The sequence below is a fragment of the Ictidomys tridecemlineatus genome, chromosome 6 (genome assembly GCF_052094955.1).
Source record: "Ictidomys tridecemlineatus isolate mIctTri1 chromosome 6, mIctTri1.hap1, whole genome shotgun sequence".
NCBI classification, from domain to species: Eukaryota; Metazoa; Chordata; class Mammalia; order Rodentia; family Sciuridae; genus Ictidomys; species Ictidomys tridecemlineatus.
In genome coordinates, this window is record NC_135482.1 from 56,805,487 (window position 1) to 56,823,312 (window position 17,826).

A 17,826-nucleotide genomic window follows, 5' to 3' on the forward strand; every position below is an offset into this window, starting at 1 on the left:
CTGATGTAAGCAAAAACAAACAGAAATGTTAACTGCCTAGAAACTATTGTTCAATGATCTGATAATAATTATCAATGATCTGATAATGTTTAGCAAAGTTCCCCAAAAATGTCCCCCTCAGAGCATAGAAACATTAATAAAAGCTGTTTTAAAAATATTAATAACTCATAACTATTCAATAAATAGCCTGATTAAAAATTGGCAAAAGAGCTGGATGTGGTGGTGCACACCTGGGATCCCAGCGGCTCAGGAAGCTGAGATAGGAGGATCAAGAGTTCAAAGCCAGCCTCAGCAAGGGTGACACACTAAAGCAACTTAATGAGATCCTGTCTCTAAATAAAATACAAAAATAGGGCTGGGGATGTGGCTCAGTGGTCAAGTGCCCCTGAGTTCAATCCCTGGTACCAAAAAACAAAACAAAACAAAAATGGCAAAGGATTTGGAAAGACATACGCAATAGAAGGTGCACAAATGATAGTAAGCACATGAAAGAGGTGCAAAAGCAAATAAAAAACACAATGGTGCACCACCACACAAACCCAGGAGAATGGCTCTAATTAAAAAGATAAGTGTTTTACATGGATGTTGAAATATAAAATGATGCAATCACTTAGGAAAATACTTCAGCAGTTCCTAAAAAAGTTAAACATAGGGATACTATGTAGCTCAGCAATTCTACTCCCAGGTTCATGCCCAAGTGAAATGAAAACATATGTACCCCCTAAAAAATCTATCTAGGAATGTTCATAGCAATATTATTCATACTAGCTAGAAATACTTCAAATGGCCATCGACTGATAAATGATAAATGGATAAACAAGATGTGGTATATCCATGCAATGAAATATTTTTCAGCCAAAAAATGAATGAGATATTGATGCATGTTAAAACATGGATGAAACGTAAAAACATGCTAAGTGAAAGAAACACCAAACACAACAGATGACTTCATTTGTATGAAGTGTTCAGCACAGGCAATTCTACAGACACAGAAAATGTTTTATAGCCAGGTGCCATGGTGCATGCCTATGATCTCAGTGACTAGAGAGGTTGAAGCAGGAGCTCAAGTTCAAGGCCAGTCTTGGCAATTTAGTAAAACCTTGTCTCAAAAAAAATAATTAATTAATTAATTAAAATAAAAAGGACTGGGGATGTAGCTCAGTGGTAGAGCACTCCTGGATTCAACTCCAGTACCACATACACATACACAAAAAGAATGAATATTATAGGTTGCCAGGGCATTTTAATTCAACAGGAAAAGGATACATTATTTAATAATTTGGTGCTGGGACTAAATTAAAATTCTGGAGAAAAATATAAAAGGACTCATATCTTGTACCATACACAAAAATAAGTTCCTGATTATTAAACTTTTTTAAAAAAATATTTCTTTTTTTTAGATTAGATGGACATATAATACCTTTATTTTATTTGTTTTTATTTTTATGTGGTGCCAGGAATCGAACCCAGTGCCTAACTCCTGCCGGGTAAGCGCTCTACCACTGAGCCACAACCCCAGCCCCATGATTACACATTAAGTGTAAAACAATAAAATAAAATCCTGGAGATCACACATACAATATAGTGTACTATAAAAGCATGCCACTGCACCCAGCTAATACTTTTTAAATTAAGACACGAAATTTAAAAGCTATAAAAGAGAGAGAGCAGGCATAATGGCACATGCCTGTAATCCCAGCAATTTAGAAGGCTGAGGCAAGCTTAAGTCCAGCCTCAGCAATTTAGTGAGGCCCTAAGCATCTTAGGAAGACTCTGCCTCAAAATAAAAAGGGCTGGGGATGTAGCTCAGTGGTAAAGTATCCTGGGTTCAATCTACAGTGCTAAAATAATGATAATAATAATAACACAGAGGGTTTTTTGTTTGTTTGGTTTTTGGTTCAGGGAATTGAACCCAGGGGTGCTTAATCACTGAGCCCAATCCCTAACCTTTTTTTATTTTGAGATAGGGTCTTGCTATTTGTTAGGGCCTACATTGCTGAGGTAGTCTTGAATTTGTGCTCCTCCTGTCTCAGCCTTCTGAGTCGCTGGGATTACCATGTGTGTATCACCATGCCCGGCCAGAGATGTTTAATAATAGGCAAACTTAAAAACTTTCATATGGCAAAAACTAATGATTCCCACAGTATGGTCCATGAACCATCCAACAGTAGGAGCAGCAGGAGAATCACCTGGGGACTTGTTAGAAATGCATGTTCTTTCCTTCCCTGCTAGATTGACAGAACAGAAAACTCTGAGTCTGGTGCCTAGGTTTTAGAGAGTTCTCTAAATGACCCAGAGAACACAGTTAAAGTCTTAGGGCCACAAAATCAACAGAGAAAGAATAAGCTCGGAAAAAAATATTTTTAACTAAGGTAACATTCTGAGAATATTTAAATCAAGAGTTTGTATAAATTGATGGGGAAAAGACAAATAACCAAATAGAAAAATGCGCAAAACAGAAGAACAGCAATCAGAGAAGGGCAAATCAAAATATGACAAGCAAAAAATTCACTTGCAGTCAAAGAAATGAAAATTAAAGTAACAATGTATTCTGCACTCATCAATACAAGAAACACTTTTCCAAAGCAGATAGCTATGGTTAGAGAAAAATGGTGATGGAAACATTGCTGATAGAAACCTGAATTGACACAGCTTTTGTAGAAAGCAATCTGGCAACCTGGATAAATCTGAAAATCCATACACTGTTCAACCTAGCAAGTGCTTTCCTGAGACTCTAGCTCCCAGAAATGAATGCACCCAGAGGAATACAGGTACAAGACTGCTTCCAAAGCATTATTTGTAGCAGCAAAACTGAATGTAAATTAATATCCTTCACTGGGATAGAGTAGAAGAATTCTGGGATGAAATATAAGGCAATCATTTAAAAAGAAATAATTAGAGCAAAGGATCTCAACGTCAACTACAGTAGAATCATCTGGAAGGCTTGTTAAAATCCACATTTTTTGGGGGCTGGGGATGTGGCTCAAGCGGTAGCGCGCTCGCCTGGCATGCGTGCGGCCCGGGTTCGATCCTCAGCACCACATACCAACAAAGATGTTGTGTCCGCCGAGAACTAAAAAATAAATAAATACTAAAAATTCTCTCTCTCTCCTCTCTCCTCTATCTCACTCTCTCTTTAAAAAAAAAAAAAAAAAAAAAAAATCCACATTTTTGTTGGGCCTTATTCTCAGAGTTTCTAATTCTGTAGATCTGGAGTAGAGTTCAAAAATTCATATTTCTATAAGTTCCCAGGTAATGCCAAAAGTGCAGGGACAGGGACCACACTTTGAGAATCATTTGTCTAACATATTAGGTGAGAAAAATATAAAATAAAAATATATTTAATATGGTCTGATTTTTAATAAAATACACAACTCCCCAAACCCTACACATATGTGTATGTTCGCATGAAGAAAAATATGGGAAATGCTATACAAAAGGAAATCAACAAGGGTTTACTTGTGGCGGTGGTGAAAAGAGTAAGAGGATGCCTCTAAACGGTGTGTTCACACAGACATAAATGCTGTTTACACACACACACACACACACACACAGATCAGTTTATACTTTTATGTAACATTATTTTTATGTAGTTTATAGAAAGAAAAAAACAAGTTATTTCTCATTTCTCACCTTACATTCCTTCACCTAAAACACATGGTAGGGAAAATCACCACTCCATTTTTTTGGGAGTGAACGTACCTGATAAGACGACACAGGAGATGAAAGATATGGGGAGAGTGCAGACTGAGCCAGCATCCTGTTGGGGGTGATGTTATAAGGGGCTGGGTAAAACCTGTAGGAAGGAACCTTACTCAGTAAAAAGTCACAGGAAACCCCAAGGTCCACTGATGAAAGCACAGCCACTTCCCACTAATTGCTATTTGAAAATCAAGATGAAATATCCACAGGCCAGGGTCATTTTCAGGTGGCTCCATTATGTAAAAGACACTTACCCATTCTGAAGAGCTGTGGTGGGGTCATAAGTCAAGGCCATACCACCCTATAAGGAAAGAACACAGAATTCATACTGTGAACCTTTGGGTAAGAACAGGAACAAAACCAGAATGCCAAGGCTGCGGATGTTTTTAAAAAGTTCAACTAATTAAATTCTGGACAAGTCCCACTACAACTGCTGAGTTGTTCCAACTGTAAAGGCTGCAGAACCCCACTCACTCAAGACCCACACTTGAGATTTTGTTAAGCCATCAGCATTTCTCATTTACACCCTAGAGCTCTCAAGCTGGCCACCTAAGCTCACAGAAATTAAACTATAGTAATTTCCATTCCACTTTAATGTCCTTAGTAAACCTGTTTTCAGGGACCTCTTACCATGTCTCCACTCCTTGGCCAGGCCCGTCCATTTTGCACAAATTTTCCTTGGTTCTGTCGTTTCTTTGGCCCACCGTCAGCAAATTTACAAAGCAAGGGATCAGACGGGGCTGGCAAAACAGAAAGCAGACAGGCAGCTGAGTCTCACCTCAATGAGCAGACATACTCATGCAAAACTCCTCCAGAATCTTAACTGGAAGGAACAACATTTGGCTCTCAACCTGATTCCCAGATGCCTCACCTGGTACTCCAGGGGGAGTCTTAATATATTTTCCATTAAAGTGGGTGATGATAGCTTCACACTTCTCTGTGGACTCCATCCTAAGAAGCACAAGAGGGGTTAGGCTCTAGCTTCTCCAAGATCTGTGCTCTCTACACATTCAAAGAGAATGCCCTAAGTTTCCCAAAAGTTCAAAAGTTACGACTATAAAAACATAAGAGTTTCTGCAGCTTATGCAACATCTAAGGAAGATCCTCTCAACCATCTCCTGCAAGGAATCCTAAAATAGTGGAGGTCTTCAAGCTATTAATATTCCAAAAAAGACTCTAATTGGGATTGGAATGGGGCTCAGTCAGTGATAGAGTGCTTGCCTAGCACGAACAAGGACCTGGATTTGATCCCAAGCACTGCTAAAAAAAAACCAAAAAAACGATACTGACAAATGAGCCTATTATTGTGTCTGGCACCAAAATAAGAATATAAGAAATAGTAGCTGTTAAATTACTATTTTTAATTTTTAGCAGTACTGGGGATTGAACTCAGGGCTCTACCATCACTAAGTTATGTCTCCAACCCCCCCTTTTTTGGTATTGGAGATTAAAACAGGGGTGCTTTACCACTGAGCTACAGCCCAAGTCCTTTTTGAGACAGGGTCTTGCTAAATTGCCCAGGCTGGTCTCAAACTTGTGATCCTCCTACCTGAGGCATGCACCACTGTTCATAACTTTTTTTTTTTTTCCTTGAGATTCAGGAGCACTCTACTTCTGAGACATATCCACAGTGCTTTTTTATTTTGTCACAGGGTTTGGGATTATCACCAAGGCAGGTGCCACCACATCTGGCTAGACTTTATTATTTTTTATCATAAAATCCTAATGGAAGCTGGGCACAATGGCAAGTGCCTGTAATCCCTGTGGCTCAGGAGGTCGAGGCAGGAGGACTGCAAGATCAAAGCCAGCCTTAGCAAAGGCAAGGCGCTAAGCAATTCAGGGAGACCCTGTCTCTAGTAAAACACAAAATTGGGCTGGGGATGTGGCTCAGTGGTTGAGTGCCCCTGAGTTCAATCCCTGGTACCCCCCCAAAATAAAAAATCCTAATGAACATTGTTCTTTATATTAAGGAAACTGTACAAGCTAAGATTTTGCAATACTTATTTTTTGCTTCTGGTTATAACTATTGAGGCCCACTTAGCTACTGTTGACATTATTAAGATTTTAGGAATCTGTTAATAAAGGGCTCATGGTCCATAGTAATAGGAGAAGGAATACTGGGAACTACTAGGCTGAAGTTTCTTTCTGGGCAACGAGGACTGAGTAAGGGATAAGAACATCTAGATATTAGCACAAGTTTACCACCCTGAACTCTGTCAGAACATTCCAAAAAACCCTCTGGACCCATTCCTTATTGTGCTTTAGAGACAATCAAAGTCAATCAGTGCTGTATAGATTGATTGAGATAATATATTGTATATAGATGTGTTCTAAAAATTATAAGGGCCTATATATTGTTTCTTCACCTACTACCACATTTAAATTAAGTCAGTACTTTCTATGACAATAACCACTAAAAACATTAATCATTAATTTAAAAAGGGCTGAGGATATAGTTCAGTGGTAAAATATCCCTGGATTAAATCTTCAGCACCAAAAATGTAAATAAAAGGCCTCAGATGGAACCTTTCAGGGAAAACCATTTTTAGAGAAAATCAGTTAGATATTCTAGAGCAGTGATCTTCAGTTCAGTAACTTCTACTTATAGTCCTTCCAAAGCGTGAGTAGGCAGAGTGCTTAGAACCTCAACTTCCTCAAAACTCTTTCCTCCAGGGATCTGCCTGAAGGAGGACTCATGACTGCTAATAGTCAAGGCTAAAGTCCCTTCTCATAACCACTGTCTTAATTTACTTCTTATCCAGCCTAAAACTCAACAGCAGATATTAATGACTAAATTTCAAATCCTTTTTATAAGTCAGATCGTTTCCAATTATTTGCTTCCAAAAAGTTAGAAGACTTTAGAAATTTGTCAATGCACAAAAAAATCAATTTTGATGACAGATCACTTTGGTTCTTGGCATACAATTCAGAAGTAATCCAAAGAATTCTCACTGTAACAAAGCCTCTTCCATTCTCATCTCCTCATTTATATGAACAAGGTTTCTCAGCATAAAAACAAAAAAGAGGAACAAAACTGGTGTTAAGCCCTCACTTGTTATAGCAACAAACAAAATTCATTGCTGGCTACATGATCTAATAAGAAAAAAATCTAAAGAAAATAAAACTTATCCATGTCATAGGAGATTAATTTTCAACAAAGTTTACTTTATATAAAATAATTTTGTATGAACATTTTAATATATTTATGTTTTATGGTGTGCCTGTTGACTAATATTTATAAAGATAATTCTCTCATGGGTTAATACACCCAGCCTAATGGCCACAAGGAAAAAACATTTTAATTTATATATATATACACACACACACACACACACACACACACACACAAACACACACATTTTGTTGAAAAGAAACAAGGATGATCCACAGAAAGACTCAAATACAAGTCTCTAGGAAAATGACATGCAAACACAAGATCAAGAAGATAAAAGGAATGTTATAAGAACAATATGAGGTGTATGACTATTAAGAAAGAAATGGCCCATATATTTTTTGTTGCTGTTTGCAGTGCTGGGGATCAAAACCAGGGCCTCATGCATGCTAGGCAAGCACTCTACCACTGAGCTACATCCTTAGCCCTGGTCCATACAGTATTGTTTGTTTGTTTGACTTTTGATACTGGGGATTGAATCCAGGACACTTTACTATGGAGACATATCTCCAGCCCTTTTATTTATTTTTATTTTGAGACAGAGTCTCACTAAGTTGCTTAAAGTCTTGCTAAATTTCTGAAGCTGGCTTTGAATTTGAAACCCTCCTGTCTCAGCCTCCAGAGCCACTGGGATTATATGTGTGCCCCACTGTATACAGCTGGCACATACATTTTTCTTTTTTAATATTTTTTAGTTGGCAATAGATGTTTATTTTATTTATTTATATGTAGTGCTGAGAATTGAACCCAGTGCTTTACACATCTAACGTTAGGCAAGTGCTCTACCACTGAGCCACCATCCCAGCCCCTGGCACATACATTTTTAAAGGGACATTTTATGTAACAAATTATTATATTTAGATCTCATTTGGATACATTTAAAAATTGTCTAAGAGTTTTACTTAAAATGTCGATATACAGAAATTACACTTAGCAAGAATCTAAATGTATGAAGAAAAATTGTAGATGTTAACATAAAAACATAGAAGAAAATTAATAATTGTTTCTTTTTTTTTCTCATTGTTTTGTTTTGTTTTTGTGATACCAGGGATTGAACCCAGGGGAACTTAACCATTGAGCCATATCCTCAGTCCTTTTTTATATTTCATTTAGAGACAGGGTCTCACTAAGTTGCTTAGGGCCTCTCTAAGTTACTAAGGCTGGCTTTGAACTTGTAATCCTCTTGCCTCAGCCTCATTAGCCACTGGGATTATAGGCATGAGCCACTGAACCCAGCTTCATAGTTTTTTTAGTCTTCAAAGCCACAATTCCCAGATTGTGCTTTCATGCATCCTGGGCCACTGTGAGAAACTAAAAAAGGCACACTTGAAGAAAAATAGAGCAACATCTGTTGGATGTTGTGTAAAATACTAACTTAAAGTAGGCCATTGTTTTGACATTACTTTCCCCTACAATCATATTTTGCAAAACTGTTTTCAATAGTCCCTATGACAAAAGCAAGTACCATAAGAAAGCCAGTGTGCGACAGGAAATGAGGGTGAGGTTATCTATTCTGGTTCCACGGTTTGAGAATTTGTACAGTGTCTAACAGGCACATATCACTAGAGTAAGTAGAGTAAATATGAGTGAAATAAAAGTATTTTCCTGTCAGGTGCAGTGGCTCATGCCTATAACACCAAGCAACTCAACAGTAAGTTCAAAGCCAGCCTGGGAAATTTAGCATTACCCTGTCTTCAAAATTTTAAAAAATGTTTAAAAGGCTGGGTATGTAGCTTTGTGGTAGAGTGCCCCTGAACTCAATCCGCGCCCCCACCCCACAAAGAAGAAAATATGGGAGCTGGGAAAAAAAAAAAAGTGTTGACAAGCCTAGAAATCACTGTGGTTTTACCTGGGATTGCCAGCAGGTGGAGCTGCCCGGATTGAGCCTGGTAGGGAAGAGGACCTATTCATTAGTCCCCAGATCTGCAATAATCCGGGAGTGTTCAACCAAGACGGAGGAGTGTTCATAGGTCAGGCAAGACATTGTTATATAAAAAAGTGTGTTCAGATTACTTAGTCTAGTAACTTTCAAATAAAAAAGTCAAGAGAATCTCTAATCAAACACAATCTTAGAATAAATAAAAGCAGAATAGTTTGTTAAGTAGGCTGGGAGAGACTGAAATCTCACAACAATGACACCTGAGTCCAGAAGTGGACACCCTGGAGAGTTCTGCAGCTCTAAGGAACAATTTAAGAAAATCACTAATGTAAATCAATCTCCAGTGCTGGGTGGGGTGGTACATGCCCATAATCAGTACAACTCAGGAGCCTGAGACAGAAGGATCACAGGTTCAAGACCAGTCTCAGCAATTAGTTTGGTCATGAGCAACTTAGTAAGACCCTGCCTTGAATTAAAAAAAAGAGAGAGAGAGCGCTAGGGGTGTAGCTCAGTGGTAAAGCACTTCTGGGTTCAATCCCCTGAACCAAATAAATAAATAAACTTCTGATTTACAGTCAAGTATTTTTTTTTTGAGAGAGAGAGAGAGAGAGAATTTTAATATTTATTGTTTAGTTTTCGGCGGACACAACATCTTTGTTTGTATGTGGTGCTGAGGATCGAACCCGGGCTGCATGCATGCCAGGCGAGCACGCTACCACTTGAGCCACATCCCCAGCCCAGTCAAGTATTTTTTAATACTTATTTTTTAGTTGTAGTTGGACACAATACCTTTATTTTATTTATTTATTTTTATGTGGTGCTGAGCATTGAACTCAGGGACTCGCACGTGCTAGGGGATAGCTCTGCCATTGGGCCACAACCTCAGCTCCTACAGTCAAGTATTTTTGACCAATAGTTTGGTCCCTTGGGGTGTGTGTGTGGGGTGATGTTGGTGCCTTCCCAAGTGACACTTTATTAACCTCACCATTTTCCACTTTCGCATCTCTCACCTTGCAAAGCCAACCCCTCTGCTGATTCCACTGGTGTCTCGAAGAATTCGGGTGGAGATAACCTGTCCAAAGGGCTTCAGCATCCCCTCCAGTTCTTGCTCATCCATTGACAGTGGGAGGTTTGAGATATATAAGTTTGTGGGGTCTTGCTCCTGTTGCTATGGAAACAAAAAAGAGAGAAAATGAAGCTCACATCCTTTATTCCCCTCCTACTTTCAGCTATCATCTATAAAATGACATTTCAGAAAAGAGATAGTAGAAAGGGTTCCACATAAACAAAGAGAATCTTAACTATCTGTGACACCCAGTCCCACTGTCACAGGTTTTACACAGTCCCATAAGGAAAAAAAACAAAAAAAACAAAAACAGATTTACCATCTCTAGTACTCTACAAGTCATGGATGGTACCTGGCTGTCTCTTTAAGAAGTAGGCGGAGCAGCACCCCTCTCCCCAGCAGCCTGCCCCAGAGGCTGGATTTTCTTGGACTGCTCTCACCAAGGATGAATTGTTTTGAGTAGCCCCCTCCCCCTCTTCCGGTCACAGCACAATCTTGGAGTAGGAATGCTTGTTCACCCCCTGACCGAAAGAAAAGCAGGAAGAGGGGAGAAGGGGACAGAGAAAGGACCAGATGTGTAGCTCAGTGGTCACCACAAGTCCTGAAAACTTCTGAAGGCTCCTACAGGCTGGAGCTGCAGTCAGAGCGCTTTATATCAGAATGAAGACCCAGAGGGTCCCCCAGAAGGCAAGCAATGGCAGTATCTTCTGATGGCTGTATTTTTAAGAATTTAAGCAGTCACTCTGCCTTGGGCAGTGATCACCAGCAACCTTAACCCCTCTTTGGCCTTTGCCTTCAGGGTTTCCTTTTTCTTTATTACAGAGAGAAGCATCTGGCAGTCCTGCCTCATTAATTCTAGACATAGTGTTCATGATGGCTTCAGAAAGGCAAGAGGACAACCCCACCAAAGAGAAGATACAAGACAAGCTTCTAGTTTTCTAGTAATCTAGACCAAAAACAGTTCCAGACAGATCTGAGCAGAAGAAACAGTTTCCTTCCTTGCTGTGGCTTCCCTCTGGCTCCCCACTCCACTCCCTGCCCCTACTAGGAATAGTGTTGGGAGGGGGGAGAGCATTGTTCAGAACCTCCGAATTGCACAACAGGCTTCTTCAGAGAATGTTGCAAAATGCCACAATCCCTCTGGTAGGGAAGTGGGGCCAGGGTGGAGATAGGCAGCAGGATTGCAAGAGGCCTCCTGACCCTCCTGCAGGCTTATAATGACGAGAGGAACAGAGTGGACAGAGCTATCTGCCACAGACTGAATACAATCTTGCTCCAATACCCAGGAATGCTCAATGGACTCATATCCAGACTGACTAGACCCAGGGACAGACAGTGCTTGCCTATCAATTTCATGGGGCATTTCAAGGCTTTCACTCTGGAAGACTTAGAACTGGAACTTTAGTGGTAACTACACCCCTTGGAGGAATAGCCTGGAGTGGCAGCCTTACCTTTGCCATTTGTGCCTGTATACCACTGGCTTTCAGAGCTGTTACAGCCTTCTGTGCTGCTGAAGGACTGTCAAAATCCACAAAGCCATAGCCTGGAACAGGGAAACAGCATCACGGGGAGGTGGGAGGTGTAAGGGAGGTAGGACGCCCAGGCTTTTCAGGAGACAGAGAAGAGTTATGATCCATGTAAGGGAAGTGGTAGGGAGAAAGACAAATGAACAGGTTTCAGGTGGCTATCCATGTGCTTCTCATGCTCTGAGGTTGGGTCTACTTTGTGGTTAAGGATGCCAAAGGAAATGAGGTCTTTGTGGTACCCTTGCCCTCCCCTTTAAAAAAATCTGAGATTTTAGGATCTAGGCCTTCTAATAACCCACAGCCCCCCTCCACACTTCTAAAAGAAAACCCTGCCCTCTTTCCTAGATATACCCCGGAAATGCTAGGCATGTGGGGAATATAGCCTCTCCTGGACAAATGGCTACCCAGCCACCTGCTGGAAAAAGCCCCCACCCCACCCCCCACCCCACAGCCTTTTTTCCTCCTTCCATTCTTCAGCTCCACTCAGAACTTCTAAAAACCCCAAATAAAACTACTCATTCTTGGAAAATAACATCTACTGAGTCATCCTTCCACCACAATCAAAAGGCATATACATTGCTTTACAAAGTAAAAAAAAAAAAAAATCTTTCCTGCCAACCTTCATCACCTCATCTAGGAAAACATGAGGTCAAAGTGGACCCAAGGGACTCAAGAAACTCTGTGCAGCATTCTGACCTTGGCTTCTCAAACAACTCTAGTCATCTGGCACCAATTAATCTAAATATCTACTTGTCTTTTGAGCCTGAAAACCTCAGACTTTTCCTGGGCACTGGGTACTCAGGCTCTCTCAGCAACAAAGACCATCCCTTGCCTCTCTCTCTCTCAAAGACAAAGATGGCCTCACTCACTGCTACTCTCCATCCCCAAGGACAAGTATTCTCTTACCTTTGCATTTGTTTGTGGTCTTGTCCAGTATGGCCTTTGTGGAGACAATCTTGCCGTATCTAAGGGAAAGAAAAATGCAAAGTGACAGCTGGGCACAGTGGCATATCCAGTAATCCTACCAACTAGAGAGGCAGGAGGATAACAAGTTCAAAGCCTCAGCAATTTAGTGAGGCCCTGAGCAACTTACTGAGACCCTGTCTCAAAATAAAAAATAAAAAAGGGCTGGGGATGTGGCCCAATTGCTAAGCACCTCTGGGTTCAATTCCTAGTCCCCCCTAAAAAAAATAAAAAGAAAAGTGATAATCTGGGGAGAGGGACTAACAATAGGACAGAAATTAAGACAACTGGATTAATCCATGCCCTTCCTGTGCTCCCAGTAGGACTACTTTTCCTATTTATCTTAATAAAAATGATAAAGAGCCAGCCCTGTGGTGATGCACACCTGTAATCCCAGCAACTCAGGGAGGCTGAGGCAGGAGGATTACAAGTCCACAGCCAACCTCAGCAAAAAGCGAGGCAATTAGCAACTCAGTGAGACCCTGTCTCTAAATAAAATACAAAATAGGGCTGGGAATGTGGCTCAGTGGTCAAAAGCCCCTGACCAATCCCCGGTACCAAAAAAAAAAAAAAAAAAAAAACCAGAAATGTCACCATTAATAGAAACCTATCACTTCAAAGAAGCCTACAAAGAAATGAACTGACTATAGTCCTTATAATACCAATACATTTCTCTCTTTTTCCTCAACTAAAACTCAAACACTGGTTGAATAGAGATGACTGTCTTTTGGGAAAGATGCTTGGCAATACCCACAAGGCAGAGTAAGTGCAGAGCTCTGGCTGTTATTCCTTGAGTACTAAAAATAATCCTTCACATTATTTGTCTCCTTTTGAACAAACTATAGACATTTCTTTTCTCTGACATCCATTCCCATCCCTTTACTGACCCCTAATGAAGGACAACCTGAGCCAAACTGCTTTGGTTCAAATCCTGGTTCTGCCACTTTCTAGCTAGGTTTGGTCTTGGACAAGTCATTAAACTTTTCTGAAATGGCTCGGCTTCATCATCTATAAAGGGAAATAGGATTGTTGGGAATATAAAATGAATTAATGAATATAAAGCACTAATGTTTACCATATGGAAAGCACTTGAAAAATCTTAAGTGCTATTATTATTGTTGTAATATTCAAGAGACATCAAGTTTAACCTATAACAAATGGCTCTCTCTCTCCCCTGCTTTACCACATTCTGACTTTCTCTTTTCATTGTCAAGATTTGAGTGTACCCATCAATATGTAAAATTATGATGCACCAATAAAAAACATGGAGAGAGAAAAAAATTATGCATACTAGTGAAGGGAATAGGAATAAGACCAGTGTAACAGCAGTATTAAGAAATTCCTGTGTGGGGGATGGGGATGTGGCTCAAGCAGTAGCACACTCCCCCTCCAGGTTCAATCCTCAGAACCACATACAAAAACAAAAGACATTGTGTCTGCTGAAAACTAAAATAAATAAATAAATATTAAAATTCTCTCTCTCTCTCTCTAAAAAAAAGAGTCGTGTGGGCTGGGGATGTGGTTGAAATGGTAGTGCACTCGTCTACATGAGTGAGGCTCTGGGTTCGATTCTCAGTACCTCATAAATGTAAAATAAAGATACTGTGTCCACCTAAAACTAAAAAAATAAATATTAAAGAAAGTCGTGTGAAGATGGCCATAATGGGAAATGGCTGTAATCTCAGTGACTTGGGAGGCTGAGGCAGGAGGATCACAGGTTTGAGGCTAGCCTGAGTACCTTCACAAGACCTTATTCAAAATTAAAATAAGAAGGGCTGAGAATGCAGTTCATGGTAAAGAGTCCCTGGGTTCAATCCCCAGTATCACAACCACAAACATACACATACAAAAAAAGTCATCTGGGAGTTGGGGTTGTGGCTCAGAGATAGAGCACTTGCCTAGCATATGTGAGGCACTGGGTTCATTCCTCAGCACCACATTAAAAAAAAATGATAAAGATATTATGTCCACCTATAACTAAAAAATACATATTTTTTAAAAAGTTATCTAAAACTTGGAGATAAGGCAAAAGGAGGACTGCATATCCTTTGGGGGAGGTTACTAGGGATTGAACTCAGGGGCACTCACTCACTGAACCACATCCCCAGCCTTATTTTATATTTTATGGAGAGACAGGGTCTTACTGAGTTGAGTTGCTGAGGGTTGGCTCTGAACTTGTGATCCTCCTGCCTCAGCCTCCGGAGTCACTGAGATTACAGGCATTCGCCACCACTGCATATTCTTTTAATGTCATTTGAGAACATTGTCCAAATGGTCCATTCAAAGAATATTCATTATCTAGGGGAATATTTCTTTGTTTAAATTAATATTTACTCTGATCAGGCCCAGACCTAGTAAAGACACACATTCACTCACACATTCACTTGTAGATTTTTGTCTACTACAAATGCAAATTATTTATCTTCAGTAGAAAAGATAATTTGGGCAGGAGGTGTAGCTTGGTGGTAAAGTATTTGTCTAGCATGTGCAAGGCCTCAGATTCAATTCCCCAGCATGAAAAGACAGAAAGAGAGAGAGAAAAGATAATTCCAAAGGTTCCTGGTTTTACCATCTGGCAAGACAGGAAACATTTTTTTTTAAAAAACAATATCTTTATTTATTTATTCTTATGTGGTGCTGAGGATCGAACCCAGGGCCTCCCACATGCTAGGTGAGCACTCTACTGCTGAGCCACAATCCTGGCCCCAACATTTTTAAATCTAACCTACCAATTTTATTCCAACATTCTTTCTTTTTAAAAAAATATTTATTTCTTTAAGTTGTACACAATACTTTTATTTTATTTATTTATGTGGTGCTGAGGATGGGACCCAGGGCCTCGCACATGCTAGGCAAGCGCTCTACCGCTGAGCCACAATCCCAACCCCCATTCTTTCTTTAATAAATAGTTCTTCAAATGCTCTTTTTCTTTCTTGATTATATGCTTTGCCATACTGGGGATTGAACAAAGGGGTGCTCTACCAGTGAGCTGTATCCCCAACCTATTTTAATTTTTATTTTGACAAAGGGTCTCACTAAGTTGCCCAAGGCTAGCTTCAAACTTGGTATCCCCCTGTCTTGGCCTCCTGAATAGTTGATATTACAGGCAGGCACCACTGTACCTGGCTCAAATGTTCTTTGAACCCATTTTTCCATCTTGCTGGCTTCCTCACTAATGGGTTAAATAAATCTTTGACATATCTTCATTCTATATGTGTAATAAGAGTCATGTTTTTCAACTTTTTGAAAATTCTTCCTTTGCAGCAGAGTCACATGAAGTTTTAGAAAAAAAAAAAAAAGTAGTAAGAGGAACACAGATCAGAAATTGTACAAGAGGTGTTCCACAGCCTCCACACTGTACTCCAAGAAGGTGAAAATATTAGGGGCTGGGGATGTGCCTCCGTGGTAGAGCGCTTGCCTTACAGGTGTGAGGCACTGGGTTCAAGCCTCAGCACCATATAAAAATATAAACAAAGATATTGTGAGTCCATCTACAACTAAAAAAATATTTTAAAAAAAAGAAGGTGAAAATATTAAAGATTCAGAATAAAAGCCACTAACAAAGTTAGAAATACAAGAGTTGGCAGCGATTAAATTTGAGACCAATACCCAAACAACCATTATTGTTCATCTCTCCTCTTATCCCTAAAGAACATATCTGGTTGATCCATTTGTTTTCACTCCTTGGAGACCTTTCATTGACTTTTTTAGTGGAGTTTCTGTGACCCAAAGTATCAGACAGAATAAGCCAAGCAGGGCCCTGGAGACTGGGAAAAGAGCACATAAAACAAGGGGTGGGGATGGATGTGGCCATCCTAGCCCTTCAGGGCTACATTCTTGGATTCTTTCCCAAATTCAAGCAAGAGGAAAGACCCATGAGAAGTCTGACTGCAGGCCAGAGGACACACACGCTGCTATCCCTATCAAGGCCCCAGGGTGGAGTTTGCTGCGGTCTAACAGCCTGAGACTCTGAGCTCAGAATTTCCACTGCAGCTGGCAACAGCTGGGTCACTGCTGCTTCCTCCTCAGAAGGAGCCCCTCCAAGAGAACCAGAAGCTCCAGTCCTAGACCACGCCTCTCCTTCCGGCCCACCAGAGTTTAGGATCCAGCAACATTTACTTCCTCGACAACCCAGGAAGAGACCACTAGGACAAAGGCAGGAAGTCCTTCTGTGCATGAGAAACACCCTTCCTAAAAAGGTTGGACTTTTTAGCTCACCCACCCACTAGAATACCACCACCTGCCCTTCTCAGCCTTCTCCTTCTTCTGGGCTCCTTCCTTCTATCCTACATGCTGACCCTGACTTTTTTTTTTTTTTTTTTTTTTTAAGAGACAGAGAGTGGGGGGGGGAGAGAGAGAGAATTTTTTTAATATTTATTTTTTAGTTCTCGGCGGACACAACATCTTTGTTGGTATGTGGTACTGAGGATGGAACCCGGGCCGCACGCATGCCAGGCGAGCACGCTACCGCTTGAGCCACATCCCCAGCCCTGACCCTGACTTTTTATCCCTTCAGACTTTGTTCAGATCAAATTCTAAAAGTATAAAGAAATCAAATTGAGTTTCTTCTCTGTCTTTTACTGTGATAGGATTTTTGTTAGCATTATATTTAGTACAAGAAATAAAGAATGGAGAAATCAAGGACCTAGATTGATATAATACTCATAACCAACAGTTCTGCCCATTCCCACCTCCCCACAGAATGTACTAATCCTAGACTACGTTCTCTACATCCCACTTACATACTTTTCTAGCAAGGTAAACTAATATAAGGGAAGGAATACACACACACATACACATCCCTAGCCTTTAGAGATAGAATTTGTGTGGCCTGGTGCTAGTAAAAATCCACATGATCTGCCTGGACCAACTCACAACCTCAGGAGAAAAAGGGATTTATAAAGCATCTCGAATGCCTCAAACTGCTACATCTTGGACAGCAAGATATTCTACCTCTCCTCTCCAGGATTTGGAGCAGATGGAATTTACACACACTGCAAGAATTAGTTAAATTACTTCAGAAAATTATTTAATAGTTACCTATAAAATCTGCATAGATGCATGTCCTGTAACCCAGCAATTTTTTTGGGGGGTGGGTACCAGGGGTTGATTGAACTCAAGGGCACTTAACCACTGAGCCACATCCCCACCCCTATTTTGTATTTTGAGACAGTCTTGTTGCTGGCTTTGTGAACACCGTGATCCTCCTGCCTCAGCCTCCTGAGCCACTGGGATTATAGGTGTGCACCACTGCACCCAGCAATCCAGCAATTTTACTCCTAGTGTATACACCCAGCATGAATGCATTATTCACATGCACCAAAAGATGTGTATAAATTCATAGCATACTATATTGACAATAGTTACAAACTGGAAACAACTCAAATGTCCAGAATAAGTAACTAACTGTTATAGTCCTATGATGGAAATATATAAGCAATAAAAATTAAGTTTTGGCCTTGCATAGTGTTGCATGACTATAATCCCAGCTACTTGGGAGGCTGAGGCAAGAGGATCA

General features: G+C 40.3%; 1 protein-coding gene across 11 annotated transcripts in view; it reads right to left on the reverse strand.

The window, feature by feature from the left end:
• The window catches only part of Rbms2 (RNA binding motif single stranded interacting protein 2), an 89,008-nt gene that overhangs the window by 24,576 nt on the left and 46,606 nt on the right, over nt 1-17,826 (reverse strand). For all 11 annotated transcript variants that reach the window (XM_078053294.1, XM_021733510.3, XM_040280463.2 and 8 more), the window contains 7 exons: nt 12,252-12,310; nt 11,271-11,362; nt 9,764-9,921; nt 4,574-4,653; nt 4,333-4,442; nt 3,957-4,003; nt 3,703-3,796 (listed from right to left, as the gene is read on the reverse strand). In XM_078053294.1, the coding sequence (XP_077909420.1) occupies nt 3,703-3,796; nt 3,957-4,003; nt 4,333-4,442; nt 4,574-4,653; nt 9,764-9,921; nt 11,271-11,362; nt 12,252-12,310 (640 nt within the window). The remainder of the gene's footprint in view (nt 1-3,702; nt 3,797-3,956; nt 4,004-4,332; nt 4,443-4,573; nt 4,654-9,763; nt 9,922-11,270; nt 11,363-12,251; nt 12,311-17,826) is intronic.